General features: G+C 49.9%; 1 protein-coding gene across 2 annotated transcripts in view; it reads right to left on the bottom strand.

The window, feature by feature from the left end:
- PITPNM3 (PITPNM family member 3) overlaps nt 1-14,778 on the bottom strand; it is an 87,843-nt gene that overhangs the window by 37,111 nt on the left and 35,954 nt on the right. For both annotated transcript variants that reach the window (XM_012652599.1, XM_012652600.1), the window contains one exon: nt 3,885-3,932. In XM_012652599.1, coding sequence (XP_012508053.1) covers nt 3,885-3,932 — 48 coding nt within the window. The remainder of the gene's footprint in view (nt 1-3,884; nt 3,933-14,778) is intronic.

Below are 14,778 nucleotides of genomic sequence, written 5' to 3'. Positions count from 1 at the left end.
ATTTGACTCTGGACGGAGAAGGAGAAGTCCAGCAGGACCCTGGGTTTCTGGCTCTGATCCGTGGTGAATGGTGCCACTCACTTTGGGTGGAAGGACAGGAGTGAGGTTCAATGGGAAGATATGAGTTCCCCGAGTCCCCGCACTCAGCACCAGGGCAGGCGTGTTGGAAGCACTGGGTAAATGGTCGCTGTGCTAAGCGAACAGTGTGAACAAGGCAGAACAGAAAGCAATGTGGACAAGGGAAGCCAGGAGACAGAGAGGCAGCAACAGAAAATCAAAGACCCCTGAACGTCAGATCCAGGAGGGATTCCATGTACAGACGGGGTAGTAGACTGGCCGCAGGCAGGAGCTGAGATGGCATAGCAGGTGGGTGGGAGGTGACCCAGGTCTCCATCCCCCAGTGCAAAGCTTTCTGTATCCTATGCCCCCCACCTGGCCCCCACACACAATGGCTCCCTGGGCTTCCTCCAGTCTGGTTTCAAATGACCAGCACACGCCAGTGGTGGCAGGCTGCCAGGCCATCTGTCCAACTGCAGGATGAAGGCTGGGGGTGTCTGGCAGCCACGAAGGAGGAAAGATTCCAGGCCACTGCAGATAAGGCCTTGCAACCTCAAGCCTGCACCCAAGCTGAGGGGCCCATGCCGGCCTTCTTCCCCACACTCACAACCCAAGGGACCAGTGCTCTCTGGCCGGCTCAGGAGGAATCTCTGGGAACTCGGTGGCATGGGGAGACACCACTGTGACATGGCAACTGAGACAGCCACAGGACCAACAGAGTGCCAGAAACACTGAGTTCCACGGGATAAGATTCATCCCTCACATGTGCACCAGGTGTTCCAGGGAAGAAGGCGCATGCAAAAGCTGATAAGAACTAAGAATAATAAGGTGCTTCCTGAGTGCCAGGTGCAGAGCTTGCCATCTCACATGTATTGTGTCCGATGCCCTCAGCAACTCTAGGATGTAGACGACAGGGCCACCTTTCCACAACTGAGTAAACTGAGGCTCAGAGACATTAAGCTACCTGCCCAAAATGTCACAGCAGATCAGGTGTCATGGCTCACACCTGTAATCCCAGAACTTTGGGAGGCCAAAGCAGGAGGATCACTTGAGGCCAGGAGTTCAAGATCAGCCTGTGCAACATAGCAAGTCCCCATCTCTACAAAAAATTTTTTAAAAATTAGCCAGTTTTGGTGGCATAGTCCCAGCTTCTCGGGAGGCTGAGGCAGGAGGATCACTTGAGCCCAAGAGTTCAAGGCTGCAGTGAGCTATGACTGCCACCGCACTCCAGCCTGGGTGACAGAGAATGTCACAGCTGCTAAACGGAGGTGCTAAAGCTTCAAACCCAGGCCTTATCACATTTCAGTCCCGGACTCTATAGCACCAGCCCCAGGAATCTCTGACTGCTGGTCCAGGGCAATTGGTACCACCACACGACTTGTATTTAGTGAGTTTTCAAAAACCCAGTAGAATTTATTACGTAAGATAATATGCATAGAGGTGTACTTTAAGTGGGAAAACACTATTATAAATGTAAGGCATTGCTATTATTCTTTTTTTTATTCAGGTCACGGATTTTTCTTTTGCCGATTTTGGATTAAGAATAAACAAACACATTACCATCGATCATCACCGACATCTCATAAAAGAAAATGTATTTTAATGCCAAAAATTGTAGGCAGGACATAATTGTAGAATCATGTGAAAAGCAGTGCCCTCAACTGAATACATCCAACGTTACGAAACACACATTGGTGTCACTGCTTTTCTCACTGCTGAAAATGCTGCGTTTACACTTAGGAACCACCGGCCTGGACAACCTCCAAGGGCCATTTCAGGTGCAAGCGTCTTCTGTGAGTCTACTGCTATTCTTTACGAAATAAGACTGTCCCTAAGGAGGAGAATTTCATGACAGCCTTCGGCAATATAACTCGGACTAAAATCTACAGCCATGGGGGAAGAAAAAACTTTGCCTCTTATTTAACACACATTTTTTCCAGCCAGGTCCAGAAGACACTACACGTCTCACCAATCAGGTTGTGTGTCTGCGGAAAACAGAGCCGTGGTTTGGCATCGTGGAGACAAACCCCGTGTCAGGGCTGCCACTGGGGTTTCCTCTTCCTAGAGGCCCAGGAGGGACCCTCTGGGCTCTTCTCGTCTCCTGCATTCCTGGGGAATGTGGTGGCATCCCGGTATTAATCATGCTTTCTATTTTATGATGTTTTGAGTTCTTGGGGGCCTTGCTGGCCAGGGAGAGACTGTCCCTCCCAGGCCTGGCTAATTCCTAGAGATAATAAACAACTCCCCTGTTGAGTGCACCTTTCACATGCAAACTACCCACCTCCTCTATCCAACCTTCACCCACCAAAGCAATACTCCCCGTGCCCTAAATCAACCCAGGGCCAGGTTCCGGATAAGGAGAGACCACCCCTGTAGCCCAGAGCCCTCCATGTTGAAACTAGCCTTTCTAAGCTGTTCCCCCACCTCCACCCCCTTTCCTGCGGAAACCGCAGCACAGGCTCTGGGCCTGGCTTGATCCTTACTCCTCTGCCTCCCGACCAAACCTCGTGCTCCCCGTGGCCCTGCGTAGCATGCCCTTCCTTTCAGAAATGGTACTAAAAATCTTCTTCCAACATCATTGGCCTCTCCACGTGGTCGCTCAGTCACCACCACAAGTTAAAACCCTGTAGGTGCCCTCAGGAAAGAGACCTGCCCCCATCTCTGTGCCCTTCCCCTGGCCTGATGCCTTGTGGCCTGAGCTTTGGGGTGTCCCTGACAGAGACATTCATGTCTGCCAGCCACTGAAGGGCTTTGCCTATGAATTGCCAGGGAATGTTAGCTAGAAACAGAGAGAGCTTCTCTTCTCGGGAGGCCCGTGTACCCCTTGGGGCTGGCCCCCAGGCCATGGGAAGGCTGGTGCTGTAAGCGCCCTCCACCTCTGCACAGTAACCGAGGCATGGGAGAGCTTACAGGGTGGCCTCAGGGCCTGGGGACAGGGTGGGCACAGTGGATTGGGCGCCCCCCAAAGCCACAGATCAAAAGAGCAGCAGAGAGAAGTAAGGAAAGTTCTGAGCACCCCTCCACCCCCAAATACACACACAGACTCCTCTCCCCGACCCCAGCCTCGTGGGAAACTCAGTACCGCCAACGGCAAAGACACCTGCTCAGACTCCGCCGGCACTCAGAACATCCAGGGAATATGTCCCGAAGTGACCACGTCAGCAAACTGACACATCTGTACCAAGTCTCTCCTGGATCCAATCCTAGACTCGTCTCTGAGAACACACAGGCAGAAGGAACTGGAGATGCCTGTGTGACACAGCGGGTGACAAGGACTTGGGAGGCCCCAGAACCCAACCACAGGACCCAGCTCTGTAGAGATGGCCTCTTCTTGGTGGGATTTTAAGGCTCACAGCCCCTAGGACAGCTTTGAATGGGGTGCCTCTGCCCTCAGGCACCAGGACTCCATCCTAGAAGGCATGTCACCCACAGGTGACGATGGTCAGAGAGGCACCAGGGGGCTGGCTCCCTGCTCCCACTCTCCTCTCTGTCCACACGCAAAAGACACACACCATGTGGGTTTTCCATGGACCCATCTGCTCTGCTGGGCTCACCTCCCGGCCCACCGGCCCCCACCCCTCACTCTGGCCCTGACACCCGAGCTGCCCAGCGTGGGGGAGCTCAGGAACCCCAGGGCTGGTTCATGGGGCACGGAGTGGCTCGAACTCAGGATGGGTGACCCCAGCCTTCTGGTCCTGCCTGTGGGCAAGATGGTGAGGATCCTACACTCTTCTGGGCTCTGGGCGAACCAAAGGGGACCCACCCCCAAGGAGCCTGGACCCATCTAAGGGGAAGAAGAGACTCCTCTGGGGTCCGGCCGAACTCACGCTGCTTCTCCTGGAGGATGCTGGATGTGCACGGCACGGCGCCTTCTCCTGCAGAAAAAGGAAAGAAACGTGAGCAGAGCCTGTCACTGCTGCCCGGTGAAGTGGGCAGGGACGGGGAAGCCTGTCCCACTTCCCTGTGCTTCCCGGGGGGTCCCTGTGGCTGCCTCTGCCCGTCCCCTCCAGCCTGCCCCTGCCCCCCAGAGCTCACCTCATGCCCTGCTCCACCCCAACGCAGGTGCCACCTTCGGCCCTTTATGCCATGCCTGGCTCCTCTGCTACTCCTGACCTTTCACCTCCGCCTGCTTCTCTGGCTCCTGTTCTCCTCCCGCCTCTGTGAAGCAGCCATTCGCAGGAGGAGCCCGTCTCTGCACACTCGCTCTCTCCTCTGAGTGTCAGCAGTGACCACCACGTCCACGTGACCACGGCCAACTCTCCACCTCCAGTGACGCCCCCTCCCCTGAGGTCTTGCTCCCTGTCCTGCTGCCTCCCAGAGGGCTCCTTTGGAGGCTCCCAGGTGCCTCGCCCTCACCGGGACCAAAGCTGCCCACCCCAGCAAGTCTGAGTGCCCCCAGGAAATGTGTCTGCAGCTTCCCCAAGGACCCCAGCTCTCTGAGGAAGGGCCCCAAGGCGTGGAGAGAAGCCACCTCCAGAGAAGTCCCTGGGGGCCCTGGAACCCCTCAGCCATGCGAAGCTGCCTCATTTCCTGCCCTGCAGGACTCAAGGGCAGCTCCAGGCTAGGAAACTCCCCCTTCCTACAGCCAACAGTCCAGGGGCTGGACGACCCCCTGCCTACCCACGTGCCTGCCTCCCACAGACAGGTGCCTGCTGCCTTCCCAGGCGGCCATCAGAATTCATCGCCCTGTTCCTGCCGCTCTCTGCATGTTACCTGAATACTAGTCTGTCCTTCTCCTCCTCAGGAACAGCCCCTGGGCTCTCCCAAAGGCAAGCAGGGGGAAGTAGTGGGAAGAGTTTACAGCTGCAGTCTGAAGGCTGAGATTCCAGGCTCCCTCTGACCTGCTGTGTGACCTGAGGACCATCACTCTCCCTGTCTGGGCCTCAAGCCCACCAAACAGCATGGATCCAATGCTGAACCTCCAGGTACTGAAAGCCTTTGCTTAGACACCTGGCTTCAAATGCCAGTCCCTTTACTTACTGACTGTGTATGTAACCTCTGTATGCCTTGGTCTTCTAATCCATAAAATGGGGACAGTACTGGTACCAACCTCAGAGGGTTATTGAGAGCATTAAATGATTAATATACGTAAAGCCCTTAGAACACAGCCAGGCACATGATGAGCATTCAACAAATGAGGATTTCTCTTATTATTGTTTTATTTACTTATTCATTTCTGACAACTGGCTCAAGACCTTGTCTCTTTTGTCTGCATCATGACCCCAGGTGGAGTCAGGTGGAGAGAATCAGTGGCTAATGCTGTGCGTCAGCTCATAGCCGTCCCCAGGCCCAGGGGTGGTGACAGAGCCTGTGCCGAAGAGGGGCCCAGAGAGAGAATAGAGGCTGGGGTACCCCCAGAGAGCAGCCCCCGCCCAGCACGATGAGGTGGCCACAGACTGCTTCCCGGGTGTGGACAGGAACGAGGAATGACCCAGCGTCCGAAGCATAGGGCGGGGAAGACTGGCATCGTGTCTGGGCACAGCTGAGGCCCGTGGAACTTAGGTGCACCTGAAGAAAGTCAGCTTCCGCTGCCCAGCAGAATGGGGGCCTAGCACAGAAATTCAGACACATTCAAAAAACTCCTTGCATCTGCCAAGCACCGGTGCCAGGGGCCATGGAGGACGCAGAGATGGGTAAGTCAAGGTGAGTAAGGGGTAAGGACACCTCTGGGCAGAGGGCCGGGCCAACTGCAGTGAGAGGCGGAGGGGCGAGGAGAGAGGAGGGAGAGATTCATTCCTACTGAGGACGTCCGAGGAATTCCTCGGCAGAGCCGAGATTTGAACCTGGGCAGGAAAGGAGAGAAGACAGCAAGACCAAGTCCACACAATGCCAAGTCCAAGGACAAGCAGAGGTGTGAGAGGGCCGGCCTTGAGTAGGAAGCCCATTTACAGATAAGAAAACTGAGGCTTGAAGAGGCAAAGGGACTTCCAAACTCTTTCAAATCCCAATCTCCTGCTTATTCTACTAAACCCAAAACCAGCTACATGATTAGCAGGGCCCAGCGCAAAAGGGAAATGCAGGGGCTCTTATTCCAAAAGCAAGGAAAAAATGCTGTTAAAGGTACTATTAATAAAATATAAAGTTTTTCCTTTTTCCTGAGGACTCTCCCGACCTGTCATGGTGTTTTCTCTTTGCTACTTAATGTTGTGCTCCCTCGCACACAGGGGTACCCTGAGGGTGCGCGCAGACCCTCGCAGGCCCCAGGGTCCCCGCTCCTCAGCTTGGCGCGCATGTACATGGGGCTCACCAGTGCCCAGGCCCCTTCCTGCCAGCCACTGGACCCACACATCGTGCTGTGACCAGGAGCCAGAAAGGAGAGCATGGATCTACCCTTCCCACAGGCCTGCTGCCCCAGTCCAGGGCAGACAAGAGTACTGCCACCTCCACATCGACATGTACCAGGTGGGTGAGAGGCTTGTTCCCTCTGAGTCACCCTTGGAATGTGCCGTGGCGCTGCCAGCCCAGGGTGGGATATTAACACCTGATCCCACCCCTGCCCATACCCAGGCCCCTGGTTGGAGGGAGGACAACAGCTGCCCAAGGGCAGGGCAGGGAGGAGGAAGCTCGGTGGGGTTAAGGAGCTGGGGTGGGCAGGCAGGACCACGCATGAGCAAGCGCCAAGCCCCAACACGTGTCCACCGTCCCACCAGAGTTTGTTTACAAAACACAAACTTCAAGACATTATTCAGAGTTCAGAACTAAACCCCACCCCAGGGCCCTTTGGAGCGCTGGCCACAAATCCTGACTACAACGCAAACACCTCTGGCATTTCTTGGCACCTACTATGTGCCAGGCCTTGGTGGGGGTAGGGGTAGGGGAGTCCAGCTGAGGGGCAGGCCAGATCTGAGTCACCCCCTCCACGTTCTCACGCCAGGCCCATGGGAGCTACTCCCTGAGACCGTTCGTGAGGTATCGGTGCCATTCAATACTTTCATTTCCAGAAAGTAAACATGACTTGAGCCTGGGCAGGATTTCCAGAGGCAAGAATGCATGGTAGGCAAGTGGGTGCAGCCACAAGAGCTGGGGTTGCCAGGGACACAGAGTGCAGAGGTGGGAAGAGGCCAGGAGGAGAGCGTCCTTGAAACACTTCGTGTAGGATTCACATGTGTGAGCAGAAGGGAAACGTCAGGGAAGGAGGTCAGAGCCAAGCTCCGGGGACTCCGCAAAGCCAAGCATGAGCACGGCCTCAGTTGTGTGAACTGCGAGGCCTGTACCTGGGCAGTCAGGTGCTTTCCCACACCTGAAATCACTGAGGTTTCACACCTGTGTGCAGAAGGCTCCCTCAGCAGATAAGGAAACTGAGGCTCAGCAGGATATAGTCACTAACCCAGTGTTTAGATCTGGTCCCTTGGACACCCCAACTCTGGTGAGGGCTCTTCCCACAACCTCCCCCACCCCCAGTCGGTAGGGGGCTTGCTGGATCGGGGGCTTCCTGGGACGGCTCCCGCCTGGGCAGTACTTCCGGAGTGGGGAGGCAGCGGGAGGCTGTGACAAGAGGGGGTAAGGAGTCGGGAGATGGGAGCAGAGAAGGGGGTGTTTGCGGGGTGCTGAGGAGATGCATCCGGATGCTCCAGGTCTGACCAGTTTCCCTCAGGCGTCATCTCCTCTACAGTGAGGCCTGGGCCAGGCACCCAGGGGTTCTGGGGCTGGCCAGGCCACCAGCCTGGGCAAGAACGAGCCTGCTGTTTGACAAGGTAAGTGTGGGCCCCGCATAGCTGGAAGCAGGGCCTCGCCTGCCCTGCCCAGGCCAGCTCCCTCTTCCCTGGAAGCAGCCGGCCCAGCAAGGAGGAGTCAGTGTGAACCCAGCTTCCTGATTAACAGGCTCCCAGGACGTGGGAAATTAACCAACTGTGCAGCTGGTGCAGCCGCTGCCTAAATGAGACCCCACTTAGCCTGGAGCGCCCCAGGGCCCCTGGGCCCAACAGCCTCGCCTCAGCTGGCGCCTGCGTAAGAACAGGAGCTACCAGAGATGCCTGCAGACAGGACGGCGCGCAGACAGCGCTGGGGCCCCACTGCCCTGCCTGTCCCAAACTCACACAGCCCCAGGAGTCTGAGCCACACCACTGCCTCCAAGAAGACGCTTCCACGTCCTGCTGATGGTTTCCTGAGTGGTTTGGTAACTCCTCTTCCCAATCCGCTTCCAAAAAACTGCGAGCTCCCCAAGAGCAAGAGAAGTCAAAGGTGTAGCCAAGAGCAGAAGCATGTCCAACACACCTCTGAAACAGGACAGGACAGTCTTCCTGCTTCAGAGGGGGAGTTGGGTGCTGCTGGGAGAGCAATTCAGACAGATGGGGCCTTGGGGAAGGAAAACTGGGACTTCTGCTCCCCATAGGCCAGGAAGTGTCTGGGCAGACCCCCCGGAGCAGGGCAGGAGCAGCTGAAGCCAGGACTTGCACTGAGCTCTGCCTTTGCTGGGCCCTGGGCCAGCCAGGTGAGTTGGCCCCTGAAGCAAAAGAAGAAAAGACCCGCACACTCCCTGGCTGCCTGGGGTGTGCCCCAGCACCGGACTCTCCGCTGAGCTGCAGGTCAGGATTCAGGCTCCTTGCCTCCCACCTGACCCATTGTGACCCCTACATTCATTCCCCAGTCCCTCCTATTATCCTCCATGTTGGCTTCCAGAATAATCTTTCTAAAGGCCCCAACTCCTCAGCCTGCATTCACAGCCTTCGTCTCCAGCTTTTCTGCCCCTGCCTCTTCTCCACAACCTCCACCTCCAGCCCCACATCGCACCCCCAGCCCAATGCCCAGCCTCCGTCAAGACAAGCTCTGTGTTCCCCAGATCCCCTGCCGCCTCTCACCTCCCTCCGCACCTTCGCCCCTGCCATTGCCTCGGCCTGGCGCACCCTCACTGGTCTGCCCTGACCTGGGCAAAGCCCCCTTAGCCCCTCTGACTATGCGACCCCTCTGCACTGTGTTCCCACTCTCGCTCTAGCAATTCGCCCACTGAACTGCCACCCCCCCAACCCCAGTCTGGTCAATTCTGAGTCCACATCTGAGTCCTCCGTGTGTCCCCAGCATTGACCAGCATGGGGTCTGACACAGAGCAGGGACAGTCTGTGTGCACGGAATGTATCCGTGAGCCGCTGGCCACCCTGGGCTCAGATGTGGAGGTAAGGCACACCCTGGAAGGGCACAATGTAAGGGCTTCAGGTGAGGGACCAGCTGAGCTGTGCTGGGCACGAGGGCGGTGGTCTGGGAGGGGTCAGGGCATCAGGGTGGCTTCCTGGAGGAAGTGCACAGGACTGTGAGAACTGCAGATGAAATCAGGGGAGGAGCAGGGGCAGAGTCAGGAAGAGGAAAACCTCCAAGTGGGCCCAGGATCCGCAAGCAGCCCCCTCGCCATTTGACGAGAACACGGAGTGAAAGGAAGAGGAGGGGAGGGCAGGCCCGGAAGTCAAGAATATCAGAGTCAGAGAAAACCCTGGGATCATAGGGTTTACCAGTGATTTGACAGCCCCTTTATAATGTCCCATGCGGTAGCTATTCCAGGGCTATTTGATTCCTGTAGTGACAGGAAACTTACTAACCCTGGAAATCTATAATTGTTAGAAGGAAGGCTAGAACCAAATTGTGGATGGCCTTGTACGCCAGGCTGGGCTATTTATATTAATACTTCATTCTGCAGGCAATGAAAACCTGGTTGCCAATTCCATAGAATATTACTGGATTTATATTTTAGAAGCATCACAGTACAACCGGATAAAGATGGTAAACTGACTACATGATCTTGTCTTTTTCTCCTGCCCCAAATCCTCAAAAAATGATGTCAATTATTTTTATATGAATCAATATTTAGTAGAACTATAAAATAAGAAGGAGTGTGCTTAGACCAGAAACTGTGAGGCATCCCCAAAAGGTAAAAGGCAGAGACATGTGATGGAGGGAGGCTGGCCTGGCTACATAATTTTCAGAGCCCAATGTATGAATAAAATGAAAATGTGGAGCCCTTTGTTCAACAGAATTAAGAACTTCAAGATGGCAACAGCAGAGCAAAAAATCAAGTATGTGCTCTTCCTAAGTATGGAGGCTTGTGTGACGGCAAAGGACAGTTTCCCATAAAGCCAGCCCAGGAGAGAGAACGTTATAACCTCAATTCTGCAAAGGAAGGTCTGTGGCCAATGGTGGAGGCAGCTCAGAGAGAACAGCAGATGCACAGGTGGAAAACGCTGTAGCAAAGAGCTTTTGCAATTGCCTGGGCTTCCATAGTAAAGGAGCCAGGGGCTCTGGTCCTCTGCTGACCAAGCAAAGGCACCAGTCCCCAGGTGCGAGAAAGGATGAATGCTTGAGGGACAGGACACCCTGGGAGGCTTAAAATGCCCAAGAGTCATAAATCAGAAGCTACTGGCTCAATTCACGCAGCAGCATGCTCTGCCCTCCTCAATGATTACATGGCAGCAGGTTTCAGCAAACGGACATATCACATCCCTCAGAGTTAGGGTAAAAGGGAACTGCAGATTCGAAGTAGAATACACACTAATATTACTAAATATACTATTAGACAAAAGCCAGCGATGTGGAAGAAAGATCAAACTCAATGACTGAAAAAAGAAAGTACAGGGAACTGGACCGTGGATTCCTTGGGCCAAGCGAGTGTCATAATCGTTAGTGGCTCTCAAATGTTAGTGACCATCAGAATCCAGGGACTAGTTAAGACATAGGTTCCGAGCCTTGCTTCCAGAGTTTGACAAATTCAGTAGGTCTAGGTAGCGCCCCAAACTCACACTGCTGACTAGTCCTCGAGTGATGCTAATGATGTTGGTCCAGGGACCACTCTTTGAGAAACATAGACCCAGATACAAGGGCATAAACCAGACTTAGGGGGTGAATGGTAGGGAAAAAAATAGCTCTCTGGAAAGCCAGAGGCAGAGAAATTGATTAGGGATACCCAGGCAGTGACTGCTTTCTTCCTGTCAATGAGAATGTGGCCTGTCAATGAGAATGTGGCCTTGCTGACACGAAGTTTGTTTCAAGAACAAGAAGAGCCCTGGTTGTAAATATTTTCTTAAGTGACAGCTTATAGAAACTTAGTAGAAACTATTCTGGAAGAGATATGTAAGCCCTGAGCATAAGAGATCAGGGACCTGGCAAGATTTCTCAAGGACCAAGGAAAATTTATCACAGGAAGGCAAGGTTATTCAACACATGAAAATCAGTCAATGTAATACACTATATTGATAGAATAAAAGACAAAAACCACATATGCATAGCAATAGATATGAAGAAAAAGCATTTGGCAAAATCCTACACCCTTTCATGGCAAAAACATTCAACAAACTAGGAATAGGAGGGAACTTCCTCAATCAGATGAAGGACAGCTAGAACAATCCACAGTTAACATCATATTCAATAGTGAAAGACTGAAAACTTCCTTCCTAAGATCAGGAACAGGACAAGATGTCTGCTGTCACTATTTCTATTCAATATCATACTGGAGAATCTAGTCAGGGAAAGTAGATAATAAAAGGAAATAAAATGCACCCAGATTAGAAAGGAAAAAGCTAAACTACCTCTATTTGGAGATGACATGATCTATGCATAGAAAATCCTAAGGAATCCCCCCAAAATAAAACTAATAAATAAGTTCAGCAAGGTTGCAGGATACAAGATCAATATACAAAAATCAATTGTATTTCCATACGGTTGCAATGCACAATCCAAAAATGAAATTAAGAAAACAATTCCAGTTACAATAGCATCAAAAAGAATAAAATATTTAGGAATAAATTTAGCAAAACAAGTGCAAGGCATGTACACTGAAAACTACAAAACAGCTCTGAAAGAAATTAAAGAAGATTAAATGTAAATTATATGTGAAGACATCTCATGTTCATGGATTGGAACTAATGTTGTTATGATTGCAATACTCCCCAAATTGATGTACAGATTCAACACAATCCCTATCAAAATCCCTGTTGACTTTTCTGCAGAAATTGACCAGCTGACCCTAAAATTCCTATGGAAATGTGTGGACACAGAATAGCCAAAACAACCTTGCAAAAGAAGAACCAAGTTGGTGGGTTTCCACTTCCTGATTTCAAACTTGCTGCAGGTGTGCAGTAATCAACCCTGTGTGGCATACTGGCGCATAAATGTGAGTGGAATAGAATTGAGAGTCCAGAAATAAACCCATATGTCTATGATCAATTGATTTTTGGTAAAGGTGCCAAAAATAATTCAATGAAAGAAAGATTAGTCTTTTCAATAAGTGGTGCTGGGAAAATTGGTTACCCACGTACAAAAGAACCCCTACCTCATGCCATACACAAAAATTAACTCGAAGTAGATCAAAGACATAAATATAAGAGATAAAACTATAAAACTTTCAAAGAAAACATGGGAGTAAACCTTCATGACCTTGGACTGGGCAATGGTTTCTTAGAGATGGCACCAAAAGTACAGACAATAAAAGAAAAAATATATACATCGGACTTCAACAAAATGTTTAAAAATTTTATGCTCCAAAAGATGTTATCAAGGAAGTGAAAAGACAACCTACGAAATGGGAGAAACATTTGTAAATCATATATCTGATAAGGGTCTAGTGTCCAGAATATATAAAGAACTCCTACAACTCAACAACGATAAGACAAATAACCCAAATTAAAAATGGGCAAAGGATTTGAATAGACATTTCCCCGAAGAAGATAAACAAATGACCCATAAACTCATAAAAAGATGCTTAACATCATTAGTTATGAGGGAAATGAAAATCAAAACTGCAATGAGATATTACTTCACACCTAGTAGGATGGCTATAACCAAAAAGACAGATGATAACAAGTGTTGGCAAGGATATGGAGAATTTGGAACACTTTTACATTACTGTGCAGCTACTTTGGAAAAGAATTTGGCAGTTCTTCAAAAAGTTAAACAGAATTACCATATGATACAACAATTCCTAGATATATTCCTAGATATATACCCAAGATAATTGCAAACATATCCACACAAAAACTTGCATATGAGCACTTACAGTAGCATTATTTATAATAGCCAAAAAGTAGAAAAAACTCACATGCCCTTCCAATGACAAATGGGTAAAATGTGATATATCCACACAATGAAATAATATTTAGCCATAAAATAGAATGAAGTATAGATTCATGCCACAACCTGGATGACTCTTAAAGAAATTATGCTAAGAGAAAGAAGCCAGATACAAAAGGCCACATACTGTTTGGTTCCATTTATATGAAATAAAGGGGATGGAGGAAGGAGTGTGGAGAGTGACTGCTAATGAGTACAGGGTTTCTTTTGGGGGTAATGAAGATATTCTTGAACTAGGTAACGGTGATGGTTGTATCGCTTCATGAATATATTAAAACCACTGAATTGTACACTTTGAAAAGGATGGGTTTTATGGTATGCGAATTATATCTCAGTTTTAAAAAATGAATCTGGCAAGAGCCTAGTTCGCTTGAACAGTGTGAATGACAGCTGCATCTTCCTTAGATAATTAGAATCAAGATGATCACTGCTCCGTGTTGTAATCTCACTTAGGATCTTTGGCTGATGAATCAATCCTAAGTGTGGCCATTCCCTCTCATCTGTAACCTACCGGAAAACTCTGAGACTTAATAGAACAGGCACAAGGAGACTCTAAAACACATAGAATGAGCCCACAACTTCCATGAATCAATGTCAGATTGTTAAACAAAAGAACCAGTCAGAGAACATGAAAATGAAAAGGTGATTGTTTGAAAAATAAAACCAAAAAACTCCAGGGAAGAGCTGACCAGCAGAATGGAAACAGCTGATGAAGAGAGAATGGGTGAGCTGTTGGTTAGAACCAAGGAATACTTGCAGAACCCACCAAGGACCAAGAGATAAGAATAAGGAGGACAAGTTAAGACGTGGTTAGAAAAGTTCTAGCATCTGTCTAATAGAAGCTTTGGAAGGACACAACAGAGAAATAAATACTTGGAGAAACAATGAAAAGAAAACTTCGCAGTAATGAAACAGCACAACCTGGTGCAGGCATGACAAGCAAGAACCACAACAAAAATCTCACCCACAAACGTTGTTTGTGATTTCAGAGTACAAGGAATCATGCTTTAAAAACACAAAGCTTCAAGAAGAGTTTAAAAAACAGATTGGCCATAAAGGAATGAGAATGAAATGTGTCTCAGTCTTCACCAACAACACTAAATGAAAGAAGGTCCTGTAGGAATATCTTCAAAGATAGTTGGGAACACGATTGTGGACGTAGGTAAACTTGCATTCAAATGAGAAGGCAAAATAGAGACTTGTTTGGAAATGTATAGACTTGGAAAGTGACAATCCATAGTCCCTACCTGAAAGAATTACTTGAGGAGATATTCTAGGGAAAAGAGAAAGTAAGTCCCAGAGGAAGTCATGGAATTTAAGAAGCAGTAGCAGTGAGAACTATAAAGGGTGAATTTTACTGAATGTAAATATACTTCAATATACTTAATTGAAGAATAAGAAGGAAGAGGAGGAGGAGTCATCACTGATACAGACATCATGATGAGGAAAAATAAAACCTTCCCCAAAAGAAGAACAGTAAAACTTACCATCGAGTTGAAATAAGAACCAACAACAACCTGGAACCAAGTGGGCAGAGGATGTGTGAGCTGGGGGAGTTGGAAAGAGAAGGAAGAAAAAGGGATTCCAAGGTCCTTTCCTATTCAGTAATAGGATAAAAATACTGACTTAATCCAGACCCCGATAGAAAATATCAGTGTTTAAATGTGTGTTAAA

The sequence above is a fragment of the Propithecus coquereli genome, unplaced genomic scaffold (genome assembly GCF_000956105.1).
Source record: "Propithecus coquereli isolate 6110/MARCELLA unplaced genomic scaffold, Pcoq_1.0 Scaffold390, whole genome shotgun sequence".
Taxonomy (NCBI): domain Eukaryota; kingdom Metazoa; phylum Chordata; class Mammalia; order Primates; family Indriidae; genus Propithecus; species Propithecus coquereli.
This window is presented reverse-complemented; position numbering and strand designations above follow the sequence as displayed.